This window comes from Pseudophryne corroboree, chromosome 11, assembly GCF_028390025.1.
Source record: "Pseudophryne corroboree isolate aPseCor3 chromosome 11, aPseCor3.hap2, whole genome shotgun sequence".
NCBI classification, from domain to species: Eukaryota; Metazoa; Chordata; class Amphibia; order Anura; family Myobatrachidae; genus Pseudophryne; species Pseudophryne corroboree.
In genome coordinates this window covers 343,098,366-343,111,576 of record NC_086454.1, presented here as the reverse complement: position 1 = coordinate 343,111,576, position 13,211 = coordinate 343,098,366, and the positions used below count along the sequence as shown (strand labels likewise).

General features: G+C 49.8%; 1 protein-coding gene across 1 annotated transcript in view; it reads left to right on the top strand.

Moving 5' to 3' along the window:
* Positions 1-13,211, top strand: part of TANGO6 (transport and golgi organization 6 homolog) — a 164,895-nt gene that overhangs the window by 42,055 nt on the left and 109,629 nt on the right. The window contains exons 8-12 of the mRNA XM_063945922.1: positions 4,156-4,268; positions 5,077-5,253; positions 7,590-7,719; positions 9,430-9,618; positions 9,710-9,841. Of these exons, the coding sequence (XP_063801992.1) occupies positions 4,156-4,268; positions 5,077-5,253; positions 7,590-7,719; positions 9,430-9,618; positions 9,710-9,841 (741 nt within the window). The remainder of the gene's footprint in view (positions 1-4,155; positions 4,269-5,076; positions 5,254-7,589; positions 7,720-9,429; positions 9,619-9,709; positions 9,842-13,211) is intronic.

Genomic DNA, 13,211 nt, shown 5'->3' with positions numbered 1-13,211 from the left:
ACTTATCCCCCTCTCTATGTGTAATGCATCTACACCGTGTAACATGGAGGCTAGCTGATGTCTGCACTGTTACTTATCCCCCCTCTCTATGTGTAATGCATCTACACCGTGTTACATGGAGGCTAGCCGATGTCTGCACTGTTACTTATCCCCCCTCTCTATGTGTAATGCATCTACACCGTGTAACATGGAGGCTAGCCGATGTCTGCACTGTTACTTATCCCCCCTCTCTATGTGTAATGCATCTACACCGTGTAACATGGAGGCTAGCCGATGTCTACACTGTTACTTATCCCCCCTCTCTATGTGTAATGCATCTACACCGTGTAACATGGAGGCTAGCCGATGTCTACACTGTTACTTATCCCCCTCTCTATGTGTAATGCATCTACACCGTGTAACATGGAGGCTAGCCGATGTCTGCACTGTTACTTATCCCCCCTCTATGTGTAATGCATCTACACCGTGTAACATGGAGGCTAGCCGATGACTGCACTGTTACTTATCCCCCCTCTATGTGTAATGCATCTACACCGTGTAACATGGAGGCTAGCCGATGACTGCACTGTTACTTATCCCCCCTCTATGTGTAATGCATCTACACCGTGTAACATGGAGGCTAGCCGATGTCTACACTGTTACTTATCCCCCTCTCTATGTGTAATGCATCTACACCGTGTAACATGGAGGCTAGCCGATGTCTACACTGTTACTTATCCCCCTCTCTATGTGTAATGCATCTACACCGTGTAACATGGAGGCTAGCCGATGTCTGCACTGTTATTTATCACCCCTCTATGTGTAATGCATCTACACCGTGTAACATGGAGGCTAGCCGATGGCTGCACTGTTACTTATCCCCTCTCTTTATGTAATGCATCTACACCGTGTAACATGGAGGCTAGCCGATGTCTGCACTGTTACTTATCCCCTCTCTTTATGTAATGCATCTACACCGTGTAACATGGAGGCTAGCCGATGTCTACACTGTTACTTATCCCCCTCTCTATGTGTAATGCATCTACACCGTGTAACATGGAGGCTAGCCGATGTCTGCACTGTTACTTATCCCCTCTCTTTATGTAATGCATCTACACCGTGTAACATGGAGGCTAGCCGATGTCTGCACTGTTACTTATCCCCTCTCTTTATGTAATGCATCTACACCGTGTAACATGGAGGCTAGCCGATGTCTACACTGTTACTTATCCCCCCTCTCTATGTGTAATGCATCTACACCGTGTAACATGGAGGCTAGCCGATGACTGCACTGTTACTTATCCCCCCTCTATGTGTAATGCATCTACACCGTGTAACATGGAGGCTAGCCGATGACTGCACTGTTACTTATCCCCCTCTTTATTTGTAATGCATCTACACCGTGTAACATGGAGGCTAGCCGATGTCTACACTGTTACTTATCCCCCTCTCTATGTGTAATGCATCTACACCGTGTAACATGGAGGCTAGCCGATGTCTGCACTGTTACTTATCTCCCCTCTCTATGTGTAATGCATCTACACCGTGTAACATGGAGGCTAGCTGATGTCTACACTGTTACTTATCCCCCTCTCTATGTGTAATGCATCTACACCGTGTAACATGGAGGCTAGCCGATGTCTGCACTGTTACTTATCCCCCTCTCTATGTGTAATGCATCTACACCGTGTAACATGGAGGCTAGCCGATGTCTACACTGTTACTTATCCCCCCTCTATGTGTAATGCATCTACACCGTGTAACATGGAGGCTAGCCGATGGCTGCACTGTTACTTATCCCCTCTCTATGTGTAATGCATCTACAACGTGTAACATGGAGGCTCGCCGATGTCTACACTGTTACTTATCCCCCTCTCTATGTGTAATGCATCTACACCGTGTAACATGGAGGCTAGCCGATGTCTGCACTGTTACTTATCCCCCTCTCTATGTGTAATGCATCTACACCGTGTAACATGGAGGCTAGCCGATGTCTGCACTGTTACTTATCCCCCTCTCTATGTGTAATGCATCTACACCGTGTAACATGGAGGCTAGCCGATGTCTGCACTGTTACTTATCCCCCCTCTATGTGTAATGCATCTACACCGTGTAACATGGAGGCTAGCCGATGTCTGCACTGTTACTTATCCCCCTCTCTATGTGTAATGCATCTACACCGTGTAACATGGAGGCTAGCCGATGTCTGCACTGTTACTTATCCCCCCTCTATGTGTAATGCATCTACACCGTGTAACATGGAGGCCCAGCAAGGCTAGCCGATCTGTACATTAGAAAAGATACTTTATTTGACACAAGATATGGAGATCTGTGGAATATACGTATAAAGTCTGTGCACTATTCGTTGCATTATGTGAGACCCTTGTAGTGTCCTTTTTTATTACTTGGAATATATATATATATATATATATGACACGTGACCTCCTTACACATGCTGGCCGCTCTGTGTAAGTGCCCTGTGCCCTGTGCTCTGCCCGTGCTCTGTATAACGTCCCTGTGCTCTGCCCGCGCTCTGTATAACGGCCCTGTGCTCTGCCCCGCGCTCTGTATAATGGCCCTGTGCTCTGCCCGCGCTCTGTATAACGGCCCTGTGCTCTGCCCCGCGCTCTGTATAATGGCCCTGTGCTCTGCCCGCGCTCTGTATAACGGCCCTGTGCTCTGCCCCGCGCTCTGTATAACGGCCCTGTGCTCTGCCCCGCGCTCTGTATAACGTTCCTGTGCTCTTTATAACGGCCCTGTGCTCTGCCCGTGCTCTGTATAACGGCCCTGTGCTCTGCCCGTGCTCTGTATAACGGCCCTGTGCTCTGCCCCGCGCTCTGTATAACGGCCCTGTGCTCTGCCCGTGCTCTGTATAACGGCCCTGTGCTCTGCCCGCGCTCTGTATAACGGCCCTGTGCTCTGCCCGTGCTCTGTATAACGTCCATGTGCTCTGCCCGTGCTCTGTATAACGGCCCTGTGCTCTGCCCGTGCTCTGTATAACGGCCCCGTGCTCTGCCCGTGCTCTGTATAACGGCCCTGTGCTCTGCCCGTGCTCTGTATAATGGCCCTGTGCTCTGCCCGTGCTCTGTATAACGGCCCTGTGCTCTGCCCGTGCTCTGTATAACGGCCTGTGCTCTGCCCGCGCTCTGTATAACGTCCCTGTGCTCTGTATAACCGCCCTGTGCTCTGTATAACGGCCCCGTGCTCTGTATAACGGCCCTGTGCTCTGCCCGTGCTTTGTATAACGTCCCTGTGCTCTGCCCGTGCTCTGTATAACGTCCCTGTGCTCTGCCCGTGCTCTGTATAACGTCCCTGTGCTCTGCCCGTGCTCTGTATAACGTCCCTGTGCTCTGCCCGTGCTCTGTATAACGGCCCTGTGCTCTGCCCGTGCTGTGTATAACGGCCCTGTGCTCTGCCTGTGCTCTGTATAACGGCCCTGTGCTCTGCCCGTGCTCTGTATAACGGCCCTGTGCTCTGCCCGTGCTCTGTATAACGGCCTGTGCTCTGCCCGCGCTCTGTATAACGTCCCTGTGCTCTGTATAACCGCCCTGTGCTCTGTATAACGGCCCCGTGCTCTGTATAACGGCCCTGTGCTCTGCCCGTGCTCTGTATAACGGCCCTGTGCTCTGCCCGTGCTCTGTATAACGTCCCTGTGCTCTGCCCGTGCTCTGTATAACGTCCCTGTGCTCTGCCCGTGCTCTGTATAACGTCCCTGTGCTCTGCCCGTGCTCTGTATAACGTCCCTGTGCTCTGCCCGTGCTCTGTATAACGGCCCTGTGCTCTGCCCGTGCTCCGTATAACGGCCCTGTGCTCTGCCCGTGCTCTGTATAACGCTCCTGTGCTCTGCCCGTGCTCTGTATAAAGGCCCTGTGCTCTGCCCGCGGTCTGTATAACGGCCCTGTGCTCTGCCCGCGCTCTGTATAATGGCCCTGTGCTCTGCCCGCGCTCTGTATTACCGCCCTGTGCTCTGCCCGCGCTCTGTATAACCGCCCCCTGCTCTGTATAACGGCCCTGTGCTCTGCCCGCGCTCTGTATAACCGCCCCGTGCTCTGTTTAACGGCCCTGTGCTCTGCCCGCGCTCTGTATAACTTCCCTGTGCTCTGCCCGTGTTCTGTATAACCGCCCCGTGCTCTGTATAACCGCCCCGTGCTCTGTATAACTGCTCCGTGTCTGCAGGTGTTTGTGGTCGGCAGTGACGTCACATCCACCTTGCTGAATTTCACCAGACAAGTCCTCTCGCCCATTTTCTCCACATACTGCTTCACTCGGCAGAACGCCTCCCATTTACGGTAAGAACACAGATGGTATTAGCGATGTAGTTACTATAGTATATCCGGTAAAGGTCAGAGTTTTTGTAGGTCAGATATTTAAATGGGCCGAACCCTGGTGGTCATCTGGAAACATGAAGGCGTTCCCAATATACACGTGGCAGTGGGACGGTCCATCAATGCCAAAAGTCATTTTAAAACGACCTTACGTGTGATCTAGAACACAGGTTCTCAAACTCGGTCCTCAGGACCCCACACAGTGCATGTTTTGCAGGTCTCCTCACAGAATCACAAGTGAAATAATTAGCTCCACCTGTAGGCCTTTTAAAATGTGTCAGTGAGTAATTGCAACACCTGTGCACCTGCTGGATTACCTGCAAAACATGCACTGTGTGGGGTCCTGAGGACCGAGTTTGAGAACCTCTGATCTAGAACATGGGTCTTCAGCCTGCGGCCCTCCTGCTCCTGTGGAACTATACATCCCAGCATGCCCTGCCACAGTTTTGCTATTAAGGCATGCTAAAACTGAGGCAGGGCATGCTGGGATGTGTAGTTATGCAACGGCTGGAGTGCCGCAGGTTGAAGACCCATGATTTAGAACTTAAAAGGGTATTCCGTCTTCTCTGAATAAAATATTATAACACAGCCGCAGAAGCATGTCTATTGATATGGATGAATAGAAGTAAACCTTGAGCAGTCACTGATTCCTCCCATTGTACTGTGTATGACTGATGTGTATCTCGTGTGCAAAGTAACATTTAGGGTCACAGTCGTTGCAGAATTTTGTATTTTCCTTATGCTTTCCCCCGTTCATCCCCCCTGTGCCCAGCTCTCCGTGCCAGGACGTACTGCTTTGGTACCTAGAGAAGTCAGACAGAGACTCGGCAGTGTCGGCGCTGGCAGGACTGAGTGGCATGGAAGACTCCCTCCCTCCACTGCCTCACTACTGTCACATCAAGCCCGGGAGCTCGGGCGGAGCGTTCATCACTGTACGGGAAGAGCAGAGGTGAGAATCATCGTCAGTGCCCATACTCGCCACAAGATGGTGCTCTAACCCACCAAACTCAATCAGCCGCAAAACCAAATTTCTGCTAATATTAAAAGACTTTAAAAAAAGAATAATCATATAGGCCAAGGCCCACCATATAACACTCCAGTGCCCACTATACATACATTCTCTTACCTACCACATATAGGGCCAAGGCCCACCATATAACACTCCAGTGCCCACTATACACAGCCTCACTGAATTAGTACATTCTCTTACCCACCACATATAGGCAAAGGCCCACCATATAACACTCCGGTTCCCACTATACACCGCCTCACTGAACTAGTACATACCCTTGCCCACCATATAACTATCCGGTGCCCACTTTACACAGCATCACTGAATTAGTACATCCCCTTACCCACCACATATAGGCCAAGGCCCACCATATAACACTTCGGTGCCCACTATACACAGCATCACTGAATTGGTACATCCCCCTTACCCACCACATATAGGCCAAGGCTCACCATATAACACTCCGGTTCCACTATACAAAGCCTCACTGAATTAGTACATCCCCTTACTCACCACATATAGGCCAAGACCCAACATATAAGACTCCGGTGCCCAATATACACAGCCTCACTGAATTAGTACATCCCCTTACTCACCACATATAGGCCAAGACCCAACATATAAGACTCCGGTGCCCAATATACACAGCCTCACTGAATTAGTACATCCCCTTACTCACCACATATAGGCCAAGACCCAACATATAAGACTCCGGTGCCCAATATACACAGCCTCACCGATTTTTGTTAGCATATCAAATTTAGAAATATATCCGATTTATGGATGATGTTAGTAAAAATAATTTTTATTTTTTTAATTTACTTTTAAATATTTTTTCCCTGTGTGTCAGTATGCAATTACGGCTATCTGTACACTTCTGCTCTTGTATATACAACAACCCTTGTTCTCTGTAATGTTGCTGCATTCCCCCATCGTGTACGACTCTGCCGAATCCGTCTGGCACCTGATGATGTTTTTTTTTTTTTTAAATGAATGTGTATTTTGTATTTGTTGTTCCTGTCTTTGTTAATGTGCTGTTCCCGCCGTAGAGGCTTATGTGCAGGTGAGCGACAGCAGACTGATTCAGCAGGCAGTGAGATAATTATACGGATATGATGCAGCACAATGCACACAGAGTGTAGGAAGCAGTGAATAGATTACCACGGAGTATAGGCAGTTACTACAGATCACCAAGCCTGATATCTTGCAGCGTACGGCGTAATACACTGGTCGCCACTTACTCCTCAGTACACTCCACAACACCTCATCTCTCAATTTGTTCTAATTGGATTTATTCAATGGTAATTAATTTGCTACAGTGTATACTCTTTATGCTTTGCGTTTATAGATTGGTAAATAAGTTTGTTCCTGCCACATCAGTAATTGTGCTTTTATTTGCATTATAACCTTACAGTATCCGAGTTCGCACACCCCACTTGATTATCCTAATTGTATAGCACTAGAGGACGGAACACCCCCCACCAGAGACGGAGATGCTTCCCCCCCAATTAGGATCAGACGCCCCCCTCCATGAGGCGCAGATGTTCCCCACCGTACTAACTGCTCTAAGAACTATAGAACAAAGATGACTTGTGCTACTGTCCCCCTGTGTATCTTACAGACTGCTGTATGTGCTGCTCGGCTATGAAATACAATTGCCGGACGTTGCAGCGCCTTCACAAATTGATTTAAGATCATTTATGGCTATCTGTTCCTTTGATACAGGATGTAGTCGTTAGGTCGACAATACTAATGTCACCACAATGTCAAAAGTTATGTCGACAGGCAACAAGATTCACATGTCGTTACTATGAATGTGGACAGATGATACCTAACCCCTTTGAGACCCAGCAGACATCTGCTGAGCGGTAACCCGTTTGGAGTACGCCGTGCGATGCGGACAGCTCGTCATGTACTGACTTTGGAAGCGACAGGCAGGAATTGCGTGAATTAAACGATTTGCACTTTAGGTGCACAGTAATCCCATGAATTGGAGAAATGCAGGGAGATCTCACCCATGGCGCACAGAGGGGGGGTGCTATATTTATGTAGCGATTGCTGAACATGTTACTATTTGAAGCTGATATATTTTCAGTGCTACTAATAATGACTGCTGCTCTGTGTGAATATTCAGATATATGTCCCTCTGTGTAATGTATACCATCTGGCGTGTTCTCAGTGCGCTTGTCTTTACATACTGTAGTACACAAGTCTGTGAGGCAGGGGGCGCCAGCTCTGTGTTCTGAACCGTCTCCTCTTACTGCCTCTTCCAGTGGTGATGAAGATGATGCCCTGTACGACAAGGTGTCCTGGGACCAGTGGCGGGTGCAGTGTCTGGTGGAATTACTCTCTGTGAACCCTCGCAGTGGTCTGGCGGCTGAGTTCTTCCTTTACTGTCTCCAGGTAACGGTGTAATACTCCTCCCAGCTGAGGGTACTATAAGTGTCTGTAATACGGGTGGTCTTCAGGTTGCCGGCGGCCGGGCTCAAGACTACCAGCATACTGGCGCCGGAATCCCGACCGCCGGCATACCGACAGCTTTTCTCCCTCTTTGGGGTCCACGACCCCCCTGGAGGGAGAATAGATAGCGTGGCGCTCGCACAGCGCCACCGTGCCCGCAGCGAGTCAGCAAGGGGCTCATTTGCGCTCGCCCAGCTGTCGGTATGCCGGCAGGCGGGATTCCGGCGCCAGTATGCTGGTCGTTTTATAAAGGGATAGTGCACGTCTTGAAGGGGGAGGTCTATTTTGGGTTAGCCTATGTCCAGAGCGGGGACATAATCTAAGAAAATCAATAGAGGTTCATTTGATATTTCTGACGTGTCTGCCGCAGATGACTTGTGTAACAGGGTCTCTGGCCTAGAATTGATGTCGGTCATTATATAGGACGGATTGTATTATTCTGCAGACACGAAGCGCGTGGCTCTTACATGGAGCACTGACGCTGTTTTGTCGCCGTGTAGCTAGGGAGGCCAATCCCGGGATTTAGGCCAAAAAACATCCGGTATTCAATCTCAGGATTGGAAGCTCCAAATACCCGGGGATTGCAGGATTTACCTGCCCTGTTGTATATTTAATGTCGGGCAGCGTTGAGCATCCTCAGGAGACTCAGACGCTGTCCGGCTCCCTCATCCCGACTCCCCCAGCACCAGGCAGTGCGTACTGCGCAGCGTGACATGATGTCAGAGGTCATGCTGCGCAGTCTGATGCCAGCCACCCGGACCGCACCTTGCCGCCCGTAGCACCCGCAAGCCCGGCTCACACCCACAATGGTGAGTATTTGTGTGCGCTGGGCTGGGGTAGGCGGGTCTTCAACCCAGTCTTGGGAATCCCGGGATTGACCTTTTTTTTTAATCCTGATACCCGGGATTGAAAAAAAGTCCCGGGGATTGGCCTCCCTACATGTAGCCCTAATGATGCAGAGCTGTAACCGGTGTGGACCCGGGAATGCATCATAAAACCATTTATTCTATACAGTCCAGCCATCTAGGGGGGGTCATTCCGAGTTGATCGCTAGCTGCCGTTGTTCGCTGCATAGCAATCATTGAAAAAAATGGCTAATCTGCACATGCGTATGCACCGCAATGCGCACGCGCGTTGTACGGGTACGAAGTCCTTTGTGGTTTTGCACAGGTTCTAGCGACGATTCCAATCGCACAGCCGAACGTAAGGAGATTGACAGGAAGAGGGCGTTTATGGGTGTCAACTGACCGTTTTCTGGAAGTGTTTGGAAGAATGCAGTCGTGGCCGGGCATTTGCTGGGCGGGTATCTGACGTCATTACCGTGTCACTCGTCGCAGCAATCATCGCACAGGATAAGTAACTACAGGGCTGGTCTTGTTTTGCACAAAATGTGTTTGCTACCGCTCGGCTGCACAGGCGTTCGCACTACTGCAAAGCGAAAATACACTCCCCCGTGGGCGGCGACTATGCGTTTGCACGGCTGCTAAAAACTGCTAGCGAGCGATCAATTCGGAATGACCCCCTGTATCCGTTAACAAATCAGACGCAGAACCATTTACTAGGTGACCAACCGTCGGGTGTGATTGCCAATCTGGCTTATCAGGCGAGTTGCCTTGTTTCCTGTGGTGATGGCTTCTCTCTGGTCCTATGTAGAAGCTGACCCCCATTACTGAAGGCAAGGAAGGAGCCGAGCATGGCACAGGTCTAGGTGACAGCCTCCGTGAGATGGAAGAGAAGCTTACACTCCGTTATCAGACTCGAGAGAGGCAGCTCCAGCTCTTGCAGGTCCTGTCCATGCTGTGTGAGAGGATCTCCGACGCCATCTTCACAGATGTCAAGCAGGTGAGGAACGGCCCCACTCCACAGTATAATCCCCATTACCCCGCATTATCACCTTTTATGTTCCGTGTAACACCAGGATGTTTGTGCACAGGTGGTGGAATTCGTAGTGATGACGCTGGAGCGGGCCTGCGCTAGCCTTGCCGTCACAGAGGGAGGCACCGTGGCATCACAGACGCTAAGTATGGCGATGGGACTCGTAGCCGCCATGCTGGGAGCGGTTGAGGTGAGCAGGTTGCGTGCTAGGTTGTGGCACAGAGTGTTTGGCTAATCTAATCTGTTAGCGGATTATTAGTGGCGGGAGAAGACAGCACTGACTGAGGTAGTGAATGATCTGGTGACTGCGCAGTCTAAAGGCCGTTACTCACTTCTTATTCTCCTAGGTCTCTGCTGCATGTGACACTGGTGACCACTCTCTTCTTATATACACACACTGCAATCCCTAGGTCTCCAGGGCACAGCCCTACCCTGGTTCTCATCCCACCTATCTAATCGCTCTTTCAGTGTCCGCTTCTCAGATTCCACCTCCTTTTCGCTACCTCTCTCAGTTGTAGTACCGCAAGGCTCGGTCTTAGGTCCTCTGCTGTTCTCAATCTACAGGGTGATTCAAAAGTCGCAGTACACCCTTTTGTTTCAAAAACTGTGCAGGAAATGGGAAAACTGAATACTCCAGTAAGGTATGGGTGAGGTGGGCTGTCTTTTAGGGTATGTACCGAACATGGGCGCCATCTTGAAATTGGTCATTTGCATCTAAGTCAGTTTTTCCAAATGGAAAGGTGGTGTAACATGCCAAACAACATCAGAATTTGCTGAAAAGTGTATTGCTGCAAACAGATGTGAAATATCAGCTATGGTTCAAAAGTTACAACACTTTTTTGTTGCAGGAAACTTCAGATGGCTTTGACAAAAAAGGAGAGAACTGAGGTCATTTTGATGTCTGGAGAGTGAAGTTTCTGTGTTATAGCTGCAGATTTTAACAACCGGCACCCAGAAAGACCTCCCATTTCACATAACACTTAGATGTTCAGTACCCTCCAATCACTTACTGTGATCTTTGAAATGAAGATTGGAGGGTACTGAACATCTAATGGGCCCTACAGACATGGCGATATGCCGCCGAGCTCCCCGACCGCCGATACGGCAGATGGGCGACCTGGCGGCGGGGAAGGGGAGTGAAGTTTCTTCATTCCCCCCGTCACTCGGCTCCATAGCAATGCAGGCAAATATGGACGAGATCGTCCATATTGGCCCGCATGCGCAGACGACGGGGCACCAACTATGAACGAGCGCGGGCCCGCGCATCGTTCATCACTGGTGCCTCCACACTGACAGATATGAACGGTATCTCGTTCATTAATGAACGAGTTCGTTCATATCTTGCAGTGTTATCGCCCAGTGTGTAGGGCGCATAAGTGTTATGTGAAATGGGAGGTCTTTCTTGGTGCCGGTTGTTAAAATCTGCAGCTATGACACGGAAACTTAATTCTCCAGACATCAAAATGACCTCCGTTCTCTCCTCTTTGTCAAAGCCATCTTCAGTTACACAGTACAGTAAAGCGCAGATGACGGTGCAGCTTTCCCGTTAGCCATGTACCTGGTAAACTGGTATTTTCTCTAACGTCCTAAGTGGATGCTGGGGACTCCGTAAGGACCATGGGGAATAGCGGCTCCGCAGGAGACTGGGCACAAAGTAAAAGCTTTAGGACTAGCTGGTGTGCACTGGCTCCTCCCCCTATGACCCTCCTCCAAGCCTCAGTTAAGATTTTGTGCCCGAACGAGAAGGGTGCAATCTAGGTGGCTCTCCTGAGCTGCTTAGAGTAAAAGTTTAAATAGGTTTTTTTATTTTCAGTGAGACCTGCTGGCAACAGGCTCACTGCACCGAGGGACTAAGGGAAGAAGAAGCGAACTCACCTGCGTGCAGAGTGGATTGGGCTTCTTAGGCTACTGGACATTAGCTCCAGAGGGACGATCACAGGCCCAGCCATGGATGGGTCCCAGAGCCGCGCCGCAGTCCCCGTTACAGAGCCAGAAGACGGAAGAGGTCCGGAAATTCGGCGGCATAAGATGTCCTGTCTTCAATAAGGTAGCGCACAGCACCGCAGCTGTGCGCCATTGCTCTCAGCACACTTCACACTCCGGTCACTGAGGGTGAAGGGCGCTGGGGGGGGGGCGCCCTGAGACGCAATAAAAACACCTTTTTGGCAAAAAATACATCACATATAGCTCCTGGGCTATATGGATGTATTTAACCCCTGCCTATTTTTACATAAAAAAGCGGGAGAAAGGCCGCCAAAAAAGGGGCGGAGCCTATCTCCTCAGCACACTGGCGCCATTTTTTCCTCACAGCTCCGTTGGAGGAAGGCTCCCTGACTCTCCCCTGCAGTCCTGCACTACAGAAACAGGGTAAAACAAGAGAGGGGGGGCACTAAATTGGCATATAAATATATACAGCAGCTATATTAGGGAAAAACACTTATATAAGGTTATCCCTGTATATATATAGCGCTCTGGTGTGTGCTGGCAAACTCTCCCTCTGTCTCCCCAAAGGGCTAGTGGGGTCCTGTCCTCTATCAGAGCATTCCCTGTGTGTGTGCTGTGTGTCGGGGGTCCTGTCCTCTATCAGAGCATTCCCTGTGTGTGTGCTGTGTGTCGGTACGTTGTGTCGACATGTATGAGGAGGAAAATGGTGTGGAGGCGGAGCAATTGCCTGTGTTAGTGATGTCACCCCCTAGGGAGTCGACACCTGACTGGATGGTCTTATGGAAAGAATTACGTGATAGTGTCAGCACTTTACAAAAGACTGTTGACGACATGAGACAGCCGGCAAATCAGTTAATACCTGTACAGGCGTCTCAAACACCGTCAGGGGCTCTAAAGCGCCCGTTACCTCAGGTCGATACAGACACGGACACTGACTCCAGTGTCGACGGTGAGGAAACAAACGTATTTTCCAGTAGGGCCACACGTTACATGATCACGGCAATGAAGGAGGTTTTGAACATTTCTGATACTACAAGTACCACAAAAAAGGGTATTATGTGGGGTGTGAAAAAACTACCCGTAGTTTTTCCCGAATCAGATGAATTAAATGAGGTGTGTGATGAAGCGTGGGTTTCCCCCGATAAAAAACTGCTAATTTCTAAAAAGTTATTGGCATTATACCCTTTCCCGCCAGAGGTTAGGGCGCGTTGGGAAACACCCCCTAGCGTAGATAAGGCGCTCACACGCTTATCAAAACAAGTGGCGTTACCGTCCCCTGATACGGCCGCCCTCAAGGAACCAGCTGATAGGAAGCTGGAAAATATCCTTAAAAGTATATACACACATACTGGTATTATACTGCGACCAGCAATCGCCTCAGCCTGGATGTGCAGTGCTGGGGTGGCTTGGTCGGATTCCCTGACTGAAAATATTGATACCCTGGACAGGGACAATATATTATTGACTATAGAGCATTTAAAGGATGCATTTCTATATATGCGAGATGCACAGAGGGATATTTGCACTCTGGCATCAAGAGTAAGTGCGATGTCCATTTCTGCCAGAAGAGGATTATGGACGCGACAGTGGTCAGGGGATGCGGATTCCAAACGGCA